This window comes from Hibiscus syriacus, unplaced genomic scaffold (assembly GCF_006381635.1).
Source record: "Hibiscus syriacus cultivar Baekdansim isolate YM2019G1 unplaced genomic scaffold, ASM638163v2 tig00111550_pilon, whole genome shotgun sequence".
Lineage (NCBI taxonomy): Eukaryota > Viridiplantae > Streptophyta > Magnoliopsida > Malvales > Malvaceae > Hibiscus > Hibiscus syriacus.
The window spans coordinates 115,716-136,290 of record NW_024063118.1 but is presented as its reverse complement, the minus strand read 5'-3'; the positions used below and the strand labels follow the sequence as shown (position 1 = coordinate 136,290).

The 20,575-nt window shown below is 32.9% G+C and overlaps 3 protein-coding genes across 5 annotated transcripts; all 3 read left to right on the top strand.

Annotated features, from left to right (window-relative positions):
• Positions 1 to 7,023: 7,023 nt before the first annotated feature.
• LOC120164870 (phytosulfokine receptor 2-like) lies at positions 7,024 to 11,376 on the top strand. 3 transcript variants are annotated; one of them, XM_039174511.1, is made up of 3 exons: positions 7,024 to 7,575; positions 7,777 to 7,872; positions 7,997 to 11,376. In XM_039174511.1, the coding sequence occupies exon 3, from the start codon at positions 7,998 to 8,000 to the stop codon at positions 11,151 to 11,153; it is 3,156 nt and encodes a 1,051-aa protein (XP_039030442.1). In that variant the 5' UTR covers positions 7,024 to 7,575; positions 7,777 to 7,872; position 7,997; the 3' UTR covers positions 11,154 to 11,376. The 3 variants fall into 3 exon arrangements, with proteins under 3 accessions (XP_039030442.1, XP_039030443.1, XP_039030441.1); XM_039174512.1 differs by lacking the exon at positions 7,024 to 7,575 and having other exon boundaries at positions 7,607 to 7,868; XM_039174510.1 differs by lacking the exon at positions 7,024 to 7,575 and having other exon boundaries at positions 7,607 to 7,872.
• Positions 11,377 to 14,373: 2,997 nt separating this feature from the next.
• On the top strand, positions 14,374 to 15,110 carry LOC120164879. Its single transcript, XM_039174521.1, has 2 exons — positions 14,374 to 14,570; positions 14,669 to 15,110. Exons 1-2 carry the CDS (start codon positions 14,430 to 14,432, stop codon positions 15,035 to 15,037), a joined length of 510 nt encoding a protein of 169 aa, XP_039030452.1. The 5' UTR covers positions 14,374 to 14,429; the 3' UTR covers positions 15,038 to 15,110.
• A 4,467-nt stretch (positions 15,111 to 19,577) lies between these two features.
• LOC120164872 (squamosa promoter-binding protein 1-like) lies at positions 19,578 to 20,575 on the top strand. Its single transcript, XM_039174514.1, has 2 exons — positions 19,578 to 19,945; positions 20,067 to 20,575. The coding sequence occupies exons 1-2, from the start codon at positions 19,623 to 19,625 to the stop codon at positions 20,236 to 20,238; spliced, it is 495 nt and encodes a 164-aa protein (XP_039030445.1). The 5' UTR covers positions 19,578 to 19,622; the 3' UTR covers positions 20,239 to 20,575.

Genomic DNA, 20,575 nt, shown 5'->3' with positions numbered 1-20,575 from the left:
ACATTGTTTTATTGATTGTGTCCATATTGAAATTTTGTTTGTACACATCTCATATAAAAAAAATATTATTAATAAATGTATGTCCACTCTAAAAATATTTCTGGATTCGTCATTATCTACATCTACCATTGAGTAAAATTTGACGTAATTGTTCAAACTCAAGTAAGAATAACACTTCATTTAATCATTAAAATTATTTGATGATTTTTCAACAATTAAAATAAGTGATCAACGGATTCAATGGATGGTTTTAATGATAAAAAATAATGTTATTCTCATTATATGATCTAAATTTGAACTAATATTTTCTGCACGTATACGTAAATTTAATTAAATTTAAATCTTTTAAAAAATGATAATTAAATTCACAAATTATTCAAAGTTGAATATTAATATATTTAAAACTTAATTAATTTGATAATTCAAGTTTAATCTTAATCCGGTAACACAAAATATATTTTCGATTTAAACTCAAATAATATGTAAGTTTGTATATTTAGAAATTTTGAACTCAAAACTCTTATAGAAAATATAATGTCTAATCGTTAAACTAAATCAAATAATTTAAAAATATTTATCCAAAAAATATAAAAAATTAAACAAATTAATTAACATTGTTATTATTATTTAACTAAATAACAATAAATTAATAATTAATGATACAATTTATTTTATATAATAATATTTTAACTTTCAAAATTAAAAAGGTAGAATTTGAAGGGGGAAAAAGGCATCCTAATGCACACATATTAAAAAGTAATAAATAAATAAAAAGTTAATGTACGTAAAATCAAAGACATAAAAGAGTCGATTTTCCTAAAAAAATCATCCTACACCTATATATTTTCCTGTCAGACACCGTTTAGACTATATTTTTTGATCTAACACCTTTTGCAGTAAAACGCTCCCTGCACCGCGCTTTACGTCACGTGGGATAAGACGCTCCCCTGAAACACATCTTGTTAAACGTGTAAAAAATCCAGATATTAATTTTGTAAATATTTTTAAAGTAGTGTCTAATATGTAATTAATTTCTGTTAAGGGCTATTTATGTAAAACGACAACTTTATCTATTTATTTTTTGTGATATTATTTTTAACAACAGTTAATAATTTTTATTAATTTTTAAAATTAATTGTTTAAAAATATTAAAATAAACTTTTAATTACAATTGAGATATCAAATAAATTATTATTCACTTTTTTTAAAAATAACGAAAAATACAATAAAAATAAATTAAATTCAATAAAAATATAATGTAAAGCTAAAAATATCATCTCTTTATTTAAAATATTCTTTCTAATATTAATTTTAAAAAATATTAAAAAATATTAAATTTAAATTTTATTAAAAATGAATAAATATTATTAACTGTTGTTAAAAAAAATAATTAATGACGAGACAAAATAGTTTTTGTGAATATTGAGTAGAAAATATCAACTCTTTAATAAGATGTTTATTCGTGGTACAATTGAGTTGATATTTAGACAGCTTTATTGAATTTTAAAATTAATTGTTTAAAAATATTAAAATAAACTTTTAATTACAATTAAAATTAATTATTATTCATTTTTTTTAAAAAAAATAAAGAAAAATGCATTAAAAATGAATTAAAAATGAATAAAATTCAATAAAAATGTAATGTAAAACTAAAAATAGCACCTCTTTATTTAAAATATTCTTTCTAATATTAATTTTAAAAAATATAAAATAAATAATAAATTTTACTTTTATTAAAAATGAATAAATATTATTAAATGTTGTTAAAAAATAATAATTAATGACGAGAAAAAACAATTTTTGTGAAGATTGAGCAGAAAATATCAACTCTTTGATCGGATGATTATTCGTGGTACAATTGAGTTGATATTTAGACAGTAGTTAGATAAATTTAAGTTATTGACTTTGTACGATCGAATTTTTATTTGATTCCTGTAGCTTCCACACTTATGAATGTTTAACAATCATAAATTTGATTAAAATAAATTTTTAATTACAATTGAGGGATCAAATGAATTATTATTCATTAATTATTATTTTTGAACCACAGTTAATAATGTTTATTTATTTTTAATAAAATTAAAATTTAATATTTATTTATATTTTTTAAAATTAATATTAAAAAGAATATTTTAAATAAAGATGTGATATTTTTAGCTTTACATTATATTTTTATTAAATTTTATTCATTTTAATTCATTTTTATTATATTTTTATTTATTTTTAAAAGAAGTAAATAATAATTAATTTGATCTCTTAATTGTAATTAAAAGTTTATTTTAATATTTTTAAACAATTAATTTTAAAAGTCAATAAACATTATTAACTGTTGTTAAAAATAATATCACAAAAAAATAAATAGATAAAGTTGATGTTTTTACACATATATCACAAAAATTAATTCATATTAGGCACAAAAATTAATTACATATTAGGCACCAGTTTAAAAATATTTACAAAATTAGTACCCGAATTTTTTACACTTTTAACAAGGCACGCTGTAGGGCGCACGCCTTACCCCACATGGCGCCATATCAACCTAAAGCGCGGTGCAAGAGGTGTAATTTACTGCAAAGGATGTTAGATCAAAAAATATAGTTTGAACGATGTGTGACAGAGAAATATATAGGTGTAGGGTATTTTTTAGGGAAATCACCCATAAAAGAGGAAGAACAAAAAAATTCCAACGAACTAATAAATGGAGAAAGAAAAATAATAAATTTGATGAAAAAAAGCGAAAAGAATGGCGAGCTTCGGTGGAGATGTCTAACATACGAGCACTTTAATATACAATTAAAGAAATTTATTATTAGAAATATTAATATTTTTAATATTTTTGATAAAATGTTACTAAAAATATTATTTTTTAGCGAAAATATTAATATTAGGTGATACCTAAAATATTTAACAATTTTTGGGTAAAATTTTACCTAAAATATTATTTTTTTCAACCGAAAATATTAATATTGAACCATACCTAAAAATTAAATATCTAAATTAACATTTTTGGTAAACAATAATATTTTATGTAACATTTTATTAAAAATATTAATATTTTTGATAAAATATTTCTTTAATTATATATTAAAACTGCATAACTACCGTTTTGGTAGGCTAAATCTACGAGATAATGTGTTGGAATTATTTATTTCACGAGATAACGTTCTCCCAAGATTAATTGCTGAAGTATGACGAATTGCACAGTGTTGGTCGTAGGTCGCCATGCCTTCCGGGCGACCTACGACGTGACAGCTTCAGACGTCCCATGCACAACCCAACCCATAGGTCGCCATGCACTCCTAGCGACCTCCTAGGTCGCCATGCACGACCAACGAGGTCGCCATGCACGCCCGGCGACCTTGTCTCCTTGCATAGCCATGTGATATTTCTGCACGTCCCGCTCTATGGATGCAACGCATGCATGAGGGAGCAGAGGGCTAAAGCTTGGTCGTCGGGCAGGAATCTCCCAGCTATGACATGCAGGGCGTGCAAGGGTTAAAAGCTTGGTCGCTGGGCATGCATGGCGACCTCCTTGGTCGCTCGGAGTGCATGGCGACCTAGGAGATCGCTGGGAGTGCATGGCAACCTATGGGTTGGGTTGTGCATGTCCTATGCACACGATCATTCCCTCGTCGGAAGCTGCCACGTCGTAGGTCTCCCGGAAGGCATTGCGACATACGGCCAACACTGTGCAATTCGCCCTACTTCAACAATTAATCTTAAGAGAACATTATCTTGTGAAATAAATAATTCTAACACATTATCTCATATATTTAGCCGTTTTGGTGGGTATCACATTGAGAAAAAAAGAAAACCCAAAACAAAATAAATTAAATGAAAATCTTTTTCAAATATTAATTTACGAATTTCATTTAATAGAGAAGTCTCTACTTAGATCACGGCATCTGCTCTGCCAGCCTCACTGTGACGTCCGCCTCCCGCCGCTCTTTTTCCACCGGCTATTTCCGGTCAACCTTTAACTCTTCTCCTTTCTTTCTCTTCATTATTAGCACGCTCTTACCCAATCACGTGCTTGACACTCTCCTATTCTGATCCGTTGCGTTTTTAGATTTTTTATTTATTTATAGATAAACTATTATATTGATCATTTTTCTTTCACATTTGTGTACTTTTAAACATTAAATTTAAAAAGATTATAGTTTTATAGTTTATATTATCAATTTATTAAATTTTAATCACTTATGTTATCTATTATTATATTTTAATCACTAAATTATTAATTTTGGTTAGTTTGATTATGTGTCATGTTAGTAAAAGGAGTTAATTTTGAACTTCTGATAAAATATCAATTTGATCCCTAAAATTTTGATAAATTCCTTTAAAACTTTACAACTCACATCATAACTTTGATATCAATTGTTAAGAATTTGTAAGCGAAAAATAAACAATAAGAGATCAACATAGGAACAAGACACACACAAGAGACGATATTTAATGTGATTCAACATTATCTATTTCTATGAACAAGATAAATAAATAATCAACTATAAGGGTAGAGATCATAAAAAATATAAATACATGATATCTAAGGGAGGATATAAGGCTTGTACAGGGTGGGCACGTGCCCATCTTAGAATTCAAAATTTCTTTTTTATATGTGTTGTCCATTTTAGTATTGGTCTCTACCCTGAAATTTTATTTGTGTCAACCTCATATGAAATATTTTTTTATTAATATATGTGTGTCTACCATAAAAATATTTATGAATCTGTCACTGATGATACATTATGTATCATATAACTTTTTATCTCTCTCTATATATATATTCCAAAGCTCAATGTATCTCGAGAGGCTCTTCTATCATCAATATAAAATTATCTTTACAACAAAAATCTCAAAAGTTACATAGATCTCAACAAAGATCACATCTATTCAAAAATAATTATCTCATAATTTTAAACGTTAATACCTTCTATTTTTTTTAAAAAAATTAATCTTTAACAAACTTGTGGCTTTGCTCACGCCTATATATCACTTTTTTTTTGTTGCCATTACAGTTCTAATGCTTTGTCTTACATGAGTTTTAAATAGCAGGACGTAAACGAAATAGTGATCGTTATTTCGTGGTCGCGTCGTCGTTTGAAATTGATATTGAAGAATTTAGCGGTGGACAATAAATTCATAATGGTCTGTCACGCCCGTAATTTAATGGTTAACAGTAAATAACACCAATAACAAGACGCTATGACTGTTTTTAACCGTTATTACAAAAAAAACCTTAAAAGAGTTGGAATTTTCACCCCCAAAAAACAACTGGAATTCTCACCCCAAAAAACAACTAGGGAAAGAAACTTGGATGACCATGTTTATTGTTGCACAGTGACACCACCAAAGAATATGGTCGAGTGGACGCTCAATGAAATTCTGTGAAAATAAAAGGTTGAAAATAGAGAGATTTGGACTTGGAGAGAATTCACATAAAGGTTGAGAATCGGGATATTTGGACTTGGAGAGAATTAGACAGAAGAGCTTCTGAATTTTCTTTAACACGTTATGTTTGGGTTTTAACTCAAAAAAACAAAAGGTAATAGTTTAGGTCGTCCACTCCCACTCCCACTCCCATTTCCCCTTATTTTATTTTTTTAAATAAATTCTAAAATATTTTTTCAAGTGATATGTTAATTTGTTATCTTTATCTTTTAAAATTTATAATTTAATCCTTACTTTAAAATGTAAAATTTTGTTTATACAATTGTTTCTATTTCGAAGTAAACACGAGACATTCAGTACTCCACAAGCACAAAGAGCTTGGAATCAAATGAATACGAGTAAATCGTTAATTAAATTATTTACTTTATATTATTTAATTATATTATACATCTTATTCCTTTTAAATAATAATGTATTCACAATGTAATCACTCATCATTAATTATCTTATTCTATTGTCGGGTTTTTAAAATTTTATATTTGGTTAAACTATATTATATATATATATATATGTGTGTGTGTGTGTCATTTTCGTTTAGAAAACATTCTAAAAATCATTAAAAATTACTCATTATAATTATAATTATTATATTTTAGGATAAGTTGTGCGAAATTTAAAAAAATTCACGACCGCGACACTTACAGTGACCGCGATGGCATCTGTAATGTTCACAACCGCGATAATCGTGACGTGACCGAAATTTGGTTAAACTATATTATATATATATATATATATATATATATCATTTTTGCTTAGAAAATATTCTAAAAATCATTAAAAATGACTCATTATAATTATAATTATTATATTTTAGGATAAGTTGTGCGAAATTTAAAAAAAATCACGATCGCGACACATGCAGTGACCGCGATGACATCCGTAATGTCCACAACCGCGATAAACGTGACGTGACCGAAAATATGACCGCAAACGCTATTTAAATCCTTGGTCTTAACTAATTCGGATCGACTCGTGTTATATACCTCTCTTTTCGAGCAAGAATTTTTCACATACACAAAAATTTAAATTCAAAACCTTACTTAAAAGATATCAAACTACTTTATCACTCTATTCTTTTACGTGCCCACCCCCTAAATCACTTCAATCACTCACCATTTATAACTCGTACAACATAAGTATTTTAAATAACAATATATAAGTAGAAAATCGGGAAAAAAAGTTTGAGAATGTGGCTTAAATTCGAATAAAAAGCTGAAAATATTTAGGAAATAGTAATAAAGGAGAAAAAACGAATTAAAATTTGAATAAAGTAGGACAAATTTACATATTGTTTCATTCCCTTGTTTAAGAAGTGGTGTTCACGCGCTCGAAACAATGAGTGAGGGTAGAATCTAGGTTAAGGTCCAAGTTAGACCGCACCCACAAAATCATGTCCAAACCTCATCACCATCGTTCCAAGACAGCGAAAATAAAACGAGACAGACAAAAGTAGGTATTGACAATAAGAAGAAAAAAAATAAAACAAAGTAAAAAAATCTGTAATATTTTTTGTTTCAAAAGTCAGCTCTGATGTCCTCATATTTCAGATCACTCTCCCAAGTGTACCTTATTGTTTCTTTGTTTCTTGTTTTGTTTTGTCCAATAAAATATTGATTCTCTCCCTCTCTAAGGAACTTTCCTTTCCTTTCTTCTTTCTTCTTTTTCCCTAAATTTTTTATTTAATTTTGATTTGAAATGTCTTCCTCTTTAAGATATGTCGTATTCTTTTGCTTTGAAAATCAAAATCAGAGAGTGAAAGAATTGGTTTTGAAATTAGTCTGTTAAGTGACCCTTTTTTAGAAGAAAAAAAGTTGGTCAGTGTTGCATTATTAATTCGAGTGTTGGGTTCTTAGTAAACTATTACTTCAACAACAAGTGAAGCTACAAAGAGTTATAGATAGCAAGCTTTAGGCTTCTCAGCTTCCCCCCCCCCTTTTCTTTGTTGCTGGTTTTTCGGTATTGGGATCTGATTTTCCTTTTCTTTTTTAGTTCAAGAGATTCGATCTTTGCTACTATTTTAAGTTACTGATTTACTTGGAAGGTGCTTATCTGAAGCGGGTTTCTCTCATTATTCTCGAAGAAGTGCTGCTTTTTGTTAAAAATCTGGGCTTCTGGCAAGTGTTTGTAAGTTATTTGTTGTTGGTTTTTTGTTCCTGTAGTTTTTGAGATATTGTTCTTCGAGATTTGAGTAAAGTTGCTTCGTTTAGGAGTTTTCTTTTTATTTTTTTCTTCTTCTTACTGTTTTAATGAATACACTCTCATGTGTGAACTTAAATTCAGAATTACTTGATTCATGGTCTTGGGATTTGTTTTTTTCTCTTTCAGGTTGGGATTGTAGATTTCATTATAATTTTCCATTGTTGTTAGCTTCATTTCCCAGTTGCCAAGTTGAGTTATTTTGCTGGATATGTGAGCAAGTAAGTTACTTTATCTGGGTTTTCTTTCCTCTTTTTTCCTTTGAATCTTCAAAGCATTGAACATAATTGATACCATATTGAATGAATTTGTAAATTTAAGATTTTTTTTTCCTCTCTTCTTTTTCCAGAATGGCGGTGTTGGGGTTTAATCTAATGAGTTTCCTTAATTGGGTGTTCTTGGCTTGCTTTATCTGTACATCACTGAGCCTCGAATCCTCAGACCAAGCTTGTGATCCAAATGATCTGTTGGCATTGAAAGAATTTGCTGGGAACCTCACAGAAGGGTCCATCATCAATTCATGGTATAATGAATCTGATTGCTGCCAATGGGATGGTGTTGTTTGTGGGAAAATGAGAAACGTTTCAGCTTCTAATCGAGTTACTGGCTTGACTCTACCTAGAAGGGGTCTAAGAGGGAAAATTTCGATCTCTTTGGCCAGATTAGATCGGCTTAAAAGGCTCGATCTTTCTTTAAATCATCTGACGGGTGTTTTGCCTTTGGAGCTTTCGAATTTGAAGCAGCTTGAGTTCCTTGATTTGAGCTACAATTTGCTGTCTGGACTGGTTTCTAAACCAGTTTTTGGTTTGATATCGATTCAGTGGCTGAATATTTCAAGCAATTTATTCAACGGAGACCTGTCTGAGCTTGGACGGTTTCCGGATGTCGCTGTGTTCAACTTGAGCAACAATTCGTTTACAGGCCGACTTGGTTCTGGAATCTGTAGTTACTCCAAACGGATTCAGGTTCTTGATTTATCGATGAATCACTTGGTGGGGAGTATTGAAGGCCTAAGCAATTGCAGTATATCTCTACATCAGTTGCATTTGGACTATAATTCACTGTCAGGTGATCTTCCCGACTCTTTGTACTCTATGTCCTCGTTGGAGCGGCTCTCGATCACTGGGAACAATTTCTCTGGACAACTGAGCATCAAATTGAGTAAGCTCTCGAGGCTTAAATACTTGGCTATTTCTGCAAACCACTTTTCTGGTAGTATTCCTGATGTTTTTGGCAATCTTGTACAATTGGAGCTGTTTTGTGCACAATCGAATTTGTTTTCGGGTCCATTGCCATCATCCCTGTCACTGTGCTCGAAGCTTCATGTGCTTGATCTCCGGAACAATTCATTAACCGGTCCTCTTGATCTTGATTTCACTGGACTGCCTAATCTTTCTTTACTTGATCTTGCTACCAACCACTTTGCCGGTCCTCTTCCTGCTTTGCTGTCCAATTGTAAAGAGCTGCAGGTTTTGAGCCTGGCAAAGAACGAATTCAGTGGCCGGATCCCTGAGAGCTTTGCCAATCTCAGATCACTTGTGTTTCTCTCACTGTCGAATAATAGTTTTGTCGATTTATCGGGGGCTTTATCTGTGCTGCAGCAATGCAAAAACCTTACCATTCTTATCCTCACAAAGAATTTATATGGAGATGAAATTCCCCGAAATGTAAGTGGGTTTGAGAGCTTGGCGGTCTTGGCACTTGGAAATTGTGCTTTGAAAGGTCAAATACCAGATTGGCTGTCCGGTTGCAAGAAGCTCGAAGTTTTAGATTTGTCATGGAATCACTTAAATGGCAGTATCCCGAGTTGGATTGGTCAGATGGAGAATTTGTTTTACTTGGACTTCTCAAATAACTCTCTCACCGGAGAAATCCCGAAGAGTTTGATACAGCTAAAGACCCTGGTTTCTTCAAATTCGAGCTTAGCCACTCTTTCGTCCTCTGCCGGGATCCCCCTCTATGTAAAGCGAAATCAGAGTGCTAGCGGACTTAAATACAACCAGCTTTCAAGTTTCCCCCCATCATTATTTTTGAGCAATAATAGATTGAATGGGACAATTTTCCCTGAAATCGGGGTGTTAGAGCAGCTCCATGTCTTTGATATAAGCCGGAATAACATCACCGGTGTCATCCCTGCTTCCATTTCCAACATGAAGAACTTGGAGATTTTAGATTTGTCGAACAATGACTTGCACGGGACAATCCCACAGTCGTTTGCGGAGCTCACATTTTTGTCAAAATTTAGCGTGGCGAATAATCACTTGCAGGGTGTGATTCCTTCCGGTGGACAGTTTTATAGCTTTCCGAGCTCAAGCTTTGAGGGAAACCCTGGACTTTGTGGGAAAATAGTGTCTCCTTGTCATGTTATGGACAATATGCTCAAGCCAGCTATCCCTTCTGGCTCAAACAACAAATTCGGTCGAAGCAGCATTCTCGGAATAACGATCAGTGTAGGAGTTGGGATATTGTTGCTTCTTGCTATCGTTCTTCTTAGAATGTCGAGGAGGGATGTGGGTTATCAAATCGATAATTTAGATGAGGAACTCAGCAGGTCACACCGGTTATCTGAAGCTATTGGTTCATCGAAGTTGATTCTCTTCCAAAGTTCGAACTGCAAGGAGCTCACTGTTACGGACTTGTTAAAGTCTACAAACAATTTTAATCAAGCGAACATAATTGGTTGCGGTGGCTTTGGACTGGTTTACAAGGCCTACCTTCCGGATGGTACAAACGCCGCAGTCAAGAGACTTTCCGGTGATTGTGGCCAGATGGAACGTGAATTCCGAGCTGAAGTTGAAGCTCTTTCGAGAGCTCAGCACATGAACCTTGTTTCTCTTCAAGGTTATTGTAAGCACGGGAACGACAGATTATTGATTTACTCTTATATGGAGAATGGAAGCTTGGATTATTGGTTGCACGAGTGTGTCGATGGATCGTCGGTTCTCAAATGGGATGTGAGACTCAAGATAGCTCAAGGAGCAGCTCGTGGGCTGGCGTACTTGCACAAGGTTTGCGAACCACATATCGTTCATAGAGACGTGAAATCTAGCAACATACTTCTAGACGAAAAATTCGAAGCACATTTAGCGGATTTCGGTCTCTCAAGGCTACTTCGCCCGTACGATACCCATGTCACAACAGATTTGGTCGGAACATTGGGTTACATTCCTCCAGAGTACAGCCAGACGCTGACCGCAACCTGCAGAGGAGATGTTTACAGTTTCGGAGTCGTTCTTCTCGAACTTCTTACAAGTAGAAGGCCCGTGGAAGTATGCAAAGGAAAAAACTGCCGGGATTTGGTGTCGTGGGTGTTTCAGATGAAAGCCGAGAAACGAGAGTCCGAGATTATAGATTCATCATTATGGGACAAGGATCTCGAAACACCACTATTAGAAATGCTCGAAATCGCCTGCAAATGCTTAGACCAGGATCCGAGGCGAAGACCCTTGATCGATGAAGTTGTTTCAGGGCTGAATAGCATCGGAAACGAGGCTGTTCGACAATGAAAACTCCGTCGAGTTGTTTACTCTTTGAAAATCTTAGCCGGGAGGGTATACCTGTAAAGCAGAAATCATCGAAGTTTGGAAGGATTACTGACCAAATCACTTTGATTTGTCCCAAAAAAAAACCTTATGCCATTGTGTACTAACGTTCGAGAGTTTGTATACATGTGATGTTTAAGCCATTTCTTCTATCTGCAATAAGCAATTATAGAATATCTAATTATCAGTGTTTAGCATTAAACCCTTCTTTGATTGTCCTATCTATACATTTTCACCAATGATTTGGTAGTTCCAGAAAATAGAAGCTCATTGCTTGAAGTTGTATTTCATTAGTGGATATATATATAAAATTTTCCCATCTTTTCCACCTTTTATGGGAAAGAGTTTAGGGGTGGGACTTGTTGTGTGTCAAACAAATGGTGTTTGAGACAAGGATTCTCCTTTTTTGACTTTCTTTGTATCGTTTAACAAGAGCTAAACAGTAATGTAAACAGAAAGAATAGTGTAAGGCACTTTGTTCATTAGTGGGATAAGGTTAGGAGTTAGAATAGTGAAAGAATGAAAATTTTGTAGTTAGGGAAATAGGGTGAAACATTTTCAAGCACATCTTTTGAGAGGATGTGGATATCTCAAGACACCCTTAAAAACAGCTATGCAAACGTGCTTTTTTCCTTTTATTTCGGTCCCTTGGTTCAAAAACATGTAAGATCAATTAAGTCAAAGAGTTGTTGGGAAAATTAACTATATAATTCAGGACATGTTTTATTTTGTTTTTTCCTTCACTAGAATGGATCGACTATGAAATAAAAGGAATATTAACTATACAAGCATTTCTTTTATTTACAGATCACATGTTATGCATTCAATAATTAAATAAAAATATCAATCAATTCATAGCTGTCGATGTACACATCTCAAACGCTTTCACCTACTTCTTTGTCCATGGTGGCTTTGGGGTTTTTCTAAAATGGGAAGAAACTTCATTTTCCACTTGTGTTTCTTTTTTCCTTCATGATTGTTCAAGAGACAATGGAGTTGTCTTATTCACAGAGATGTTAATGCTTCCTATGGCCCTGTAGGACACATATAATAGGAAATTAAATGTCTATATGGTATATGCTGGTAGGTCAATTTGGTCGAATATGGCATATAAACTATAAAGAAATCGGGATTAATGAAATGAGATAATATCAGGAATGGCCCCTGTATTTTAGTCAGTGTTTTAATCCGGTGTGTGTACTTTAAAAATGATCCGAGTTTTGGGAAACAGAATGATTAAGCTTTATTAATTTAGTGGTAAAGGAGGGATAGAGACAGGAGATTTTTCAAATGTGTTTATGATCACTGCTGCTTCTAATTTCAACGGGGAAACCATGATTATGCTCGTGAAAATGGGAAAAGGGCCAGGGAAAAAGACTTTGTTTGCTTCTCTTTCTTATTGGGTGCCTTTTTCTTTAATTTCTCAATCATTGTATCCATTCAATCAAACTCATCTGCTTCTTTCATTTTTTTATCTCTTTTATTGTAATTTTATCCATTCAATTAAGGAAGTTTTAATTTAATTTATCTAACTTTAATATATATGTTAAAATAAATGTAATTCTACAAATTTACATGAAATATAGACATGTTTAGGGTATACACATTTAGTAATTAAACTATTAATTTTAATCCGTTTTAGTATTAATTTTTTAATTTTTTTAAAATCATATTTTAGTTTTTATTTCATTTTAATATCCCATTAAAAACTTAGAGTTAAGTTTTGAAAAATTTGAAAGTTTAGGTATTCAAAATAGATCAAAACTAATAGTTTATGTACTAAACATACTATGTTTTAACGATGGATACTAAAATGAAACAAAAAATAAATGTTATGCATGATTTTAAAAAATTTAAAAGTTTAGGTATTAAAACGGATCAAAACTGACAGTTTAGATACTAAACATGAAATTTACTCATATTTTTCATATATCAAATTAAAGTTATCTTATATATATATATATATATATATATGATCCTATTACACAATGTAAAAATCTTTTAGTTTTATACAGATATAGGACCGTTAGATTAGTAAAAATATATGATTGAGATTAACAGTAGGAAATGAGAAGGTGTTCACTGAAAAGAACAATAAGTCAATCTCAACCATATATTTTCACTCATCTAACGGACCAATTATCCTAAATCTGTGTAAAACTAAAGAATTTTATATTGTGTAAGTGGATCTAACTATATATATAATTTCATTAAAATGGTTGTCCCTTGTTCCCATATGTAATGGGGTAAGGGGGAGGTAAGATAGTAGGCTGCCCCCAACATATCTTAAATTTATTTGACATCAAATTTAAACTAGCATTTAACTTCAAAACTAATAATTATGTCATAATAGTAAATTTTCTCCCAAATGTGTGTATAAATGGTCACTTTTTCTCTTAATTTTGTGGAGCATTTTAACTCAACGTTTAATTTTGGAGCAAAATGTCTCCTTGGTGAATGAAAATTGTTAATTCAATAACGTTAACGCTTCCTATTAATGTGACATGTCAACGTGTAATGCATGTCATCAAAAAATATTTGTAAACTATTTTTAAATATATTTTTATAAATGTATATATAATTAACTATAATTATGATTTATTTTAAAAGTATTTGTTTTGTTAAAGTAACATCACATATGAACTTGTCATATTTGTATGAAACATTAACATTTAGTGAATTAATAATTTTAATCCAATCATGAAACATTTTACTTCAAAATAAACTGTTCTAAGCTAAAATCCTCTGGAAAAAGAATAAGATATTCATAAAATGATATAATTAATTCATTTTGAAGACTCAACTAGAATATTTTAAGATTTCAGATTAACTTATAAACTAACAATATACCTTAAAAATGAAAAAAAATGTGATAATTTGGGCTGAATAGGCCCAATTCAAGCATTCTAAAACCAAGACTGTGAGTCCATCCAAAATGAAATTATCAAACCCCGAACCCTTAATCATGGATCAAAACCACCGCTCCGCTACCTATAACCATCAAACCAAAACCAAAACCCTAAAACCAGCTTGGGAGAAAAAAAGCAGACAAAAACAAAATGAGTCATCCTCAACTTGTCGTGCAACGACCGAAACGTGTCCGGTTCCCCCCAGATGTCACTCTTTTAACACGACAAATTTCCCGTTGTTCTTTTGACTCGAAAACAAGAAAGTACAACTGGGAACCCAAGAGGTGAAGGAGAAATATTAATAGTTTCAACCAACAACAAAAAAAGAGTAATGAAAATAAGCATGGAAGCAACATTGGCAAAGAGAGCTTTGTTCAACATCCCAAAGCTCTTGCCTCATGGTCCTCCTGGAATCCAATCTGCTAGAAATATCACCAGGGCTCGCTTATCTTCTGCCTTTGAGCGTGCTGAAGTATGAAATACACTCCTACTTTTCTCATGATTTTGTTAGGGCTATATATATATATATATATATATATATATTGGTTGCTTGAATTATATACAATGTAGGGAAGTAATGCGGTAGCCGAAGGGTCGTCGGATGACGCACCAAGTGACAGCATGTACGAGACGAATCCCTCGTTTGTCACCGGAGAAGGGAGGCCGCCCGCTAGCCAAGCGAGCTTTGGGGCGGACATGGAGAAAGACGGGATTAAGAAGGCGGTTGAGACAGCGGAGAATGTAGGGGATAGTGCAAAAAAGACCATGGATGGAGCTTGGAGAGCGGCTAAAGATGGTGCACAAGGTATCAAAGAACGAGTTCTGAACGACGTCGATGAGTTTGCAGAAGATGTAGCGGTGGATGAGATCAGGAAAGTGGATCAACTTGTTGATACCCGAGAATATAGAAGTATTGAGGAATTGAAGAAGGTAGACTGATGATATTGGAAGAAGATCCAAAGCTTATAAAATATGTTTATGATAATGCAAAATAAAATAAGGTAATATGTTTTTCGATAAATTCGTATACTTAGCAAACGATCCTACATAACTCAGATTAACTCTTTTTTTAATCGAGCCCCCATGGATTCATTTATTTTTATACATTTAAAAAACATAATTTAAATTTATGTTTAAAACGTTCCATATTTTTAGGTAATTTGAACAGCCAACAATTTTACCAAAAATAATTTATTAATAATATTTAATCTTTTGTGTGTCATTAAAACTTTCCTAAATCTATTCGAAAGAAAAAAGTACATACAACTAAATGATCGAATACACATGTATAAGATCGAATACACAACAGAGATCATTTTGCATATCATAATAGGTCGATAATATTCTCGATAAATTCATTAAGTTCGATTTTATCACATCTCTATATATCTTTGAGGTTTTACTCTATATATCATTTTATATACTTGGTTCGAGTAATAATATTTTTAACTTAACTCTATTTATCCTTGGGAGATATCCTTATTTAAGATTTGTATGTGTTCGAGCAGGCTATTTACCTGAATATTAAAAAAAATCTCTAAAATAGATAAAGATTTTACAATTATATCTTATTTTTTAATACATAAATTTTCATTCATATCTCAAAATGGAAAATTCCATGTTTAGTCCCTCTAAAAAGTAATAATTGAATTTTAGTTTCTTAAGCCTTTTGTTCATTTTTTTTAAAAAAAGAAGAGTTTTAACCCTCTCTGAGTAACTCGATTTAATTCATTTTGACATGATTTTTTTTAATTTTGATCCTCCCAAGATCTCATATTTATATCTCGACCCCCAACAAAATTTCTTAATTTTGCTTCTGTTAGAACTTAGTCTCCAAATTCAAATTATTGCTAGTTTGTAACAACAATTAGTACTTAGCCTCACGAGTCTAAATATATTTAAATTTGTATTTTTATTAACTAATTCCATGAAACATGGTCATCGTCTAAATATGGACCAAATCAAATCGAATCTTAACACATATACTATAGATCGAAATTAGAACAATAAAGGTGGATTGATCATCCAAATATACATATTTCTCAAAGGTCCAAAACTTAGCCATCGTCCGTTTCAAAACACAACACAAACATGTCATTTATATATTCACCTTTAACTAAAGAAAGCAGTGTATTGGTGGGTGCGCCAAATGATACTATGACTATGAGTCAATGCTTTGGCAAATTGAAAGAAAAATTCTTCAATATTTGTCGGTTTTTGCATGCATGCATGGGCTGATGAAGAAACCTGGAATCCGATACGCATGTCTACGTTAAACAATTAACTCAACTTTGCAAAAAGGACTCACTCGAACAGGAATGACATGATCGTCGAATTTGTTCGTGACAACAACGAAGAAGTTCATATGCCTCCAAGTTGTCTTCATCTACTTTGATTCCTTCTCGTATTTCGGACGTTTAATATTAATAGGCTTAAATATACAAAATGTGCCCAACGTATGCCCGCTTTTTCAGTTTAGTGCCTAACGTTTTTTCGTTTCAATTTGGTGCCTAACGTTTCTTTTCATTACTCAAAATAGGTCACGCCGTGATGGACCTTAGTTTTCTCCGTTAAGTGACATGTGTCACAATCTAGTAATTTTAAAAATTTTATTAAAAATTAAAAATTAAAATTATATATTTTTTAAAAAAGAAAAGACAAAATTTTTGAAATAACCCCTAAACTTTGAAAACCTTCATTTCAACCCCTAACCCCTAAACCATTCGGCCGCCCCTCTTCCAAGCTTGTCCGCTCGACAACGGTGGCTTATCAAACCGGTTGGGTTTTGGTCGGATAGGACCGGCGAGCTTAGCTTCGGTAGCGGTGAGGCAGAAAGTTTGCGGTTTTGGCCAGAAATCGCAAAAGTCGAACAATGATGGGGGCTTTTCGTCGGACTTTCAAATGCCACTCCACCACAAACGACAGTGATTGGAGGCGAGTGGATGAGCGGGCTATGATAGGTCCGGACTGCGCTTCCACTGGGCTAGGCGGTGATGACTCCCGACAAGCGGTGGTCGAGGTTGAAGGTGGGCAACCGAATGGTTTCCTTGCGATTAAGCTCGACGGTGACCGATTTCGGGTGATCTGAGGGCTGGGTTGAGGTCGTCAGTTGCTGATGAGTTCAGTGGGAGCGGCGATGTACACCACCACCGATCGTAGAAGGGTGGTTCAGTGATGGGGTTAAAGGTTAATGTGTTGAAATAAAAGTTTTCAAAGTTTTGGGATTATTTAAAAAAAATTGTGTTTTTTTTAAATATATAATTTTTATTTTTTTAATTTTAAATAAATTTTTTAAATTAATCAGATTGTGACACGTCTCATTTAACAGAGAAAACTAACGGTCCCTCACTACGTAACCCATTTTGAGTAACGGAATGAAACGTTAGGCACCAAACTGGAATGAAAAAAACGTTAGACACTAAACTGGAAAAAAAATGCATACATTAGGCATCTTTTGTATATTTAAGCCATAATAATAATAATACGAGCACGTTTCTTAAAAATAATTATAGTAGAACATAAGTGTTTTGATATTTTATTTTTGGTTTAATAGTTATGGAGAAGTTTGAGGTCTTAGTTTCAAATTCTAAGTGTATAGGTTTGGTATAAATGTATACTAATCTATAATGTTCAATTTCAACGTAGAACAGACAATATTTTTACAAAGCATATTGTTGAGAGAGACCCTAAGGAGAATATAAAGGGTGTCTCATCAAACAGCTGAATACCCTTTCTTTATATCATGGTTCTCACATCATAAATAGCATATCCTATAGTTGTTCCTTCACCAATTTCAAATATAATTTTTTTTTTATATATAAGGAAAAAACATTGATATATGTTCTTCTGAGAAGGAAAGAAAGAAGAGAAAATGTAAAACTGGGTTTGCAAAGTGACAAAGTTTACCATGTTTTAATGCTCAAATTGTGTTTTAGAGTTTGACGAAAGGGGAAAATATGAGGACGAAAAACAGAGAATCTATGAAGATGGAAATGAACTAAAAACTGAGAATGGTGGGGAATTTGGTGATATATACATATAATGGAGAAAAATGCGGCGGAAATGATATGTATGCATTTAGTGGTGAAAGATGCAGAGAATTTGTTAGTGTTAACATAGTAAAGAGATCACGATAAACATTTATAAAAGTCGTCGATCACGTGGTCTTATTCTTCTAGTTTATCTTCATAATTTCAATATATATATATATAACATCACTTAATTAAACTTCTAACTTTCCTTATATTGATATCTAGTTGGATAAAATTTATTGGTTGATTAAGTCAACACTTGTCATTGATGTTACAAGTCCTATGTGTCTAAAATAATGATATGATGCATACTACATCTCTAAAATGATGATGTGGCACATTTCATGTGTTCAAAAGGATGATGTGGCACATGTCGTGTGTTCAAAGTGATGATGTGACACATAATACATGTTTAAAAGTGATAATGTGTCTCATGTAAAGTGCCCAAAATGATTATGTGACGCATACCACATGATCAAAGTATAGATGGGTTGGTACATGTCACGTGTTTAAAGTGATAATGTGTCACACATCTAATCTGATTGTATGAAATGTATCCAAATTGATTATATGACGCATATCATATATTTAAAGTGATGATGTGACTCATGTCACATTAGTGATAAACATTGACACTTAATAATTGAATATTTTGTTAAACATTAGACTGGATTTTGACATTATATTTTCATTAACAGTATATAAAATAATAATCCAATGTACCTTAAATTAAGGTACTTTAAGATGGTTAAGAAGGAGTTGAAAGAAATTTGAGGGGCCATGGCACCTGCCGACCCCCTTACCTCCATCTCTCCACTTGATGATGATAAGTATGAGCTCTGCAAGTTATTGGCTGCAACAATTTTATCCAGTACCCTATATAGGACAATGGCCATGTGAAACTTGGTGTTATGTCAATGTCACAAATTTAAGGTTTTTATTTTTCAATCTTACCTTACCTCCCCCAATTTGCAGAGTCTGAAAGAGTTTTACATTCACCCATGCAATGTAATAACACACGTTGAAATCAATGGAAAAATAAAACATTAGTTCACGTCTGGTAAAAACGACAGAAGCAGATAAAGCATTGTCCAACTCCAACAGGCACGCACAAATTGGTTGCTTTTACAGTATTCATTTCGATGACCCTTTCTTTGATACGTCTCTCTTGTGAGTTAATTCAACTGAACCAATTGAATTTATAACTGAAAACTACTGCTTTTGAAAGAGCAATAATTGAGACTGTAATTTGCATATTTATTTATAACAAATCCAGATTCCCCCCAACAAGCTGCTTCCTTTATGGAACTCTCAATCATTCACCAGCAAAAATACTATACCGAATAATAGGATTACTTACAAGAAGATGTTGGTTGTGGTCCTCCACCCCCTTTTTGTTATGCTTTTTTTAAGTATTTATATCTCTCCATTTATCCTGAAATGGAAGCTTATAGGTTTGAGAAGAAACAAGGGTGGTTTGTGAGAAAAAAAACATGAATAGGGATTTAATGGCTGAAGATGTGGACAATGACATGGAGGAAGGTGAAGAAAGGGAAGAGGAAGAGGGGACTGTAGGTTATCCTGAAGATGAAAAGAAAAAGAAAGCATCAGGAAGGAGAGGGTCTGGTGGTGGTGGCGGTGGTGGTGGCAGTGGCGGCGGAGTGTCGTTGCCTTCTTGTCAAGTGGAGAATTGTGGGGTTGAGTTATTGGCTTCCAAGCGGTACCACCGGCGCCATAAGGTGTGCGAGATTCATGCTAAGTGGCCGGTTGTGGTTGTTTCCGGAATCAGGCAACGGTTCTGCCAGCAATGCAGCAGGTTTTGCTTTTATTTCTTTTATCATATGGTTGTTTCTTTGGTTCCACGCTTAGAAAGGTAATTACTTAACCTAGAAGTTAACCGGTTTGAGCTTTTCTGCTTTCATTGTATATGTTCACAGGTTCCATGAGCTATCAGAGTTTGACGAAGCGAAAAGGAGCTGCCGGAGTCGGTTGGCAGAACACAACGATAGGCGTAGGAAGAGCTCAGCCGAATCATCTGCCGAAAGAGCCAGAGTTCCAACAACAACAATCCCTGGAATTTCATCTTCTATGAATTCTCACATCAGATGAGCTTAAAAACCAAAATCTATTATCAACATGCAGCATGCTCCCTCTCTTCTGTCTTTCAACGGTTCATGTCTCGCACTTTGTAGTAGTTGTTTACCATACTATAACGTAAGATCTAATAATAGCAGCTTCGGAATCTTGTTTTCTCGCGGCTTGCCTTGTCGTCGAATCTACGCTTTCTGTACCTATGACTCTGTATCCATGGAGACTACTATTGTATCAATGATCATATGCTACATAATTTCCTATGGCAGTTGCATTCAAGTAAAGGATATGATGACACATTTTGAGAGGCGAGTATTATGCACATATTTGACCATTTATCAGTAGCAAAATATCG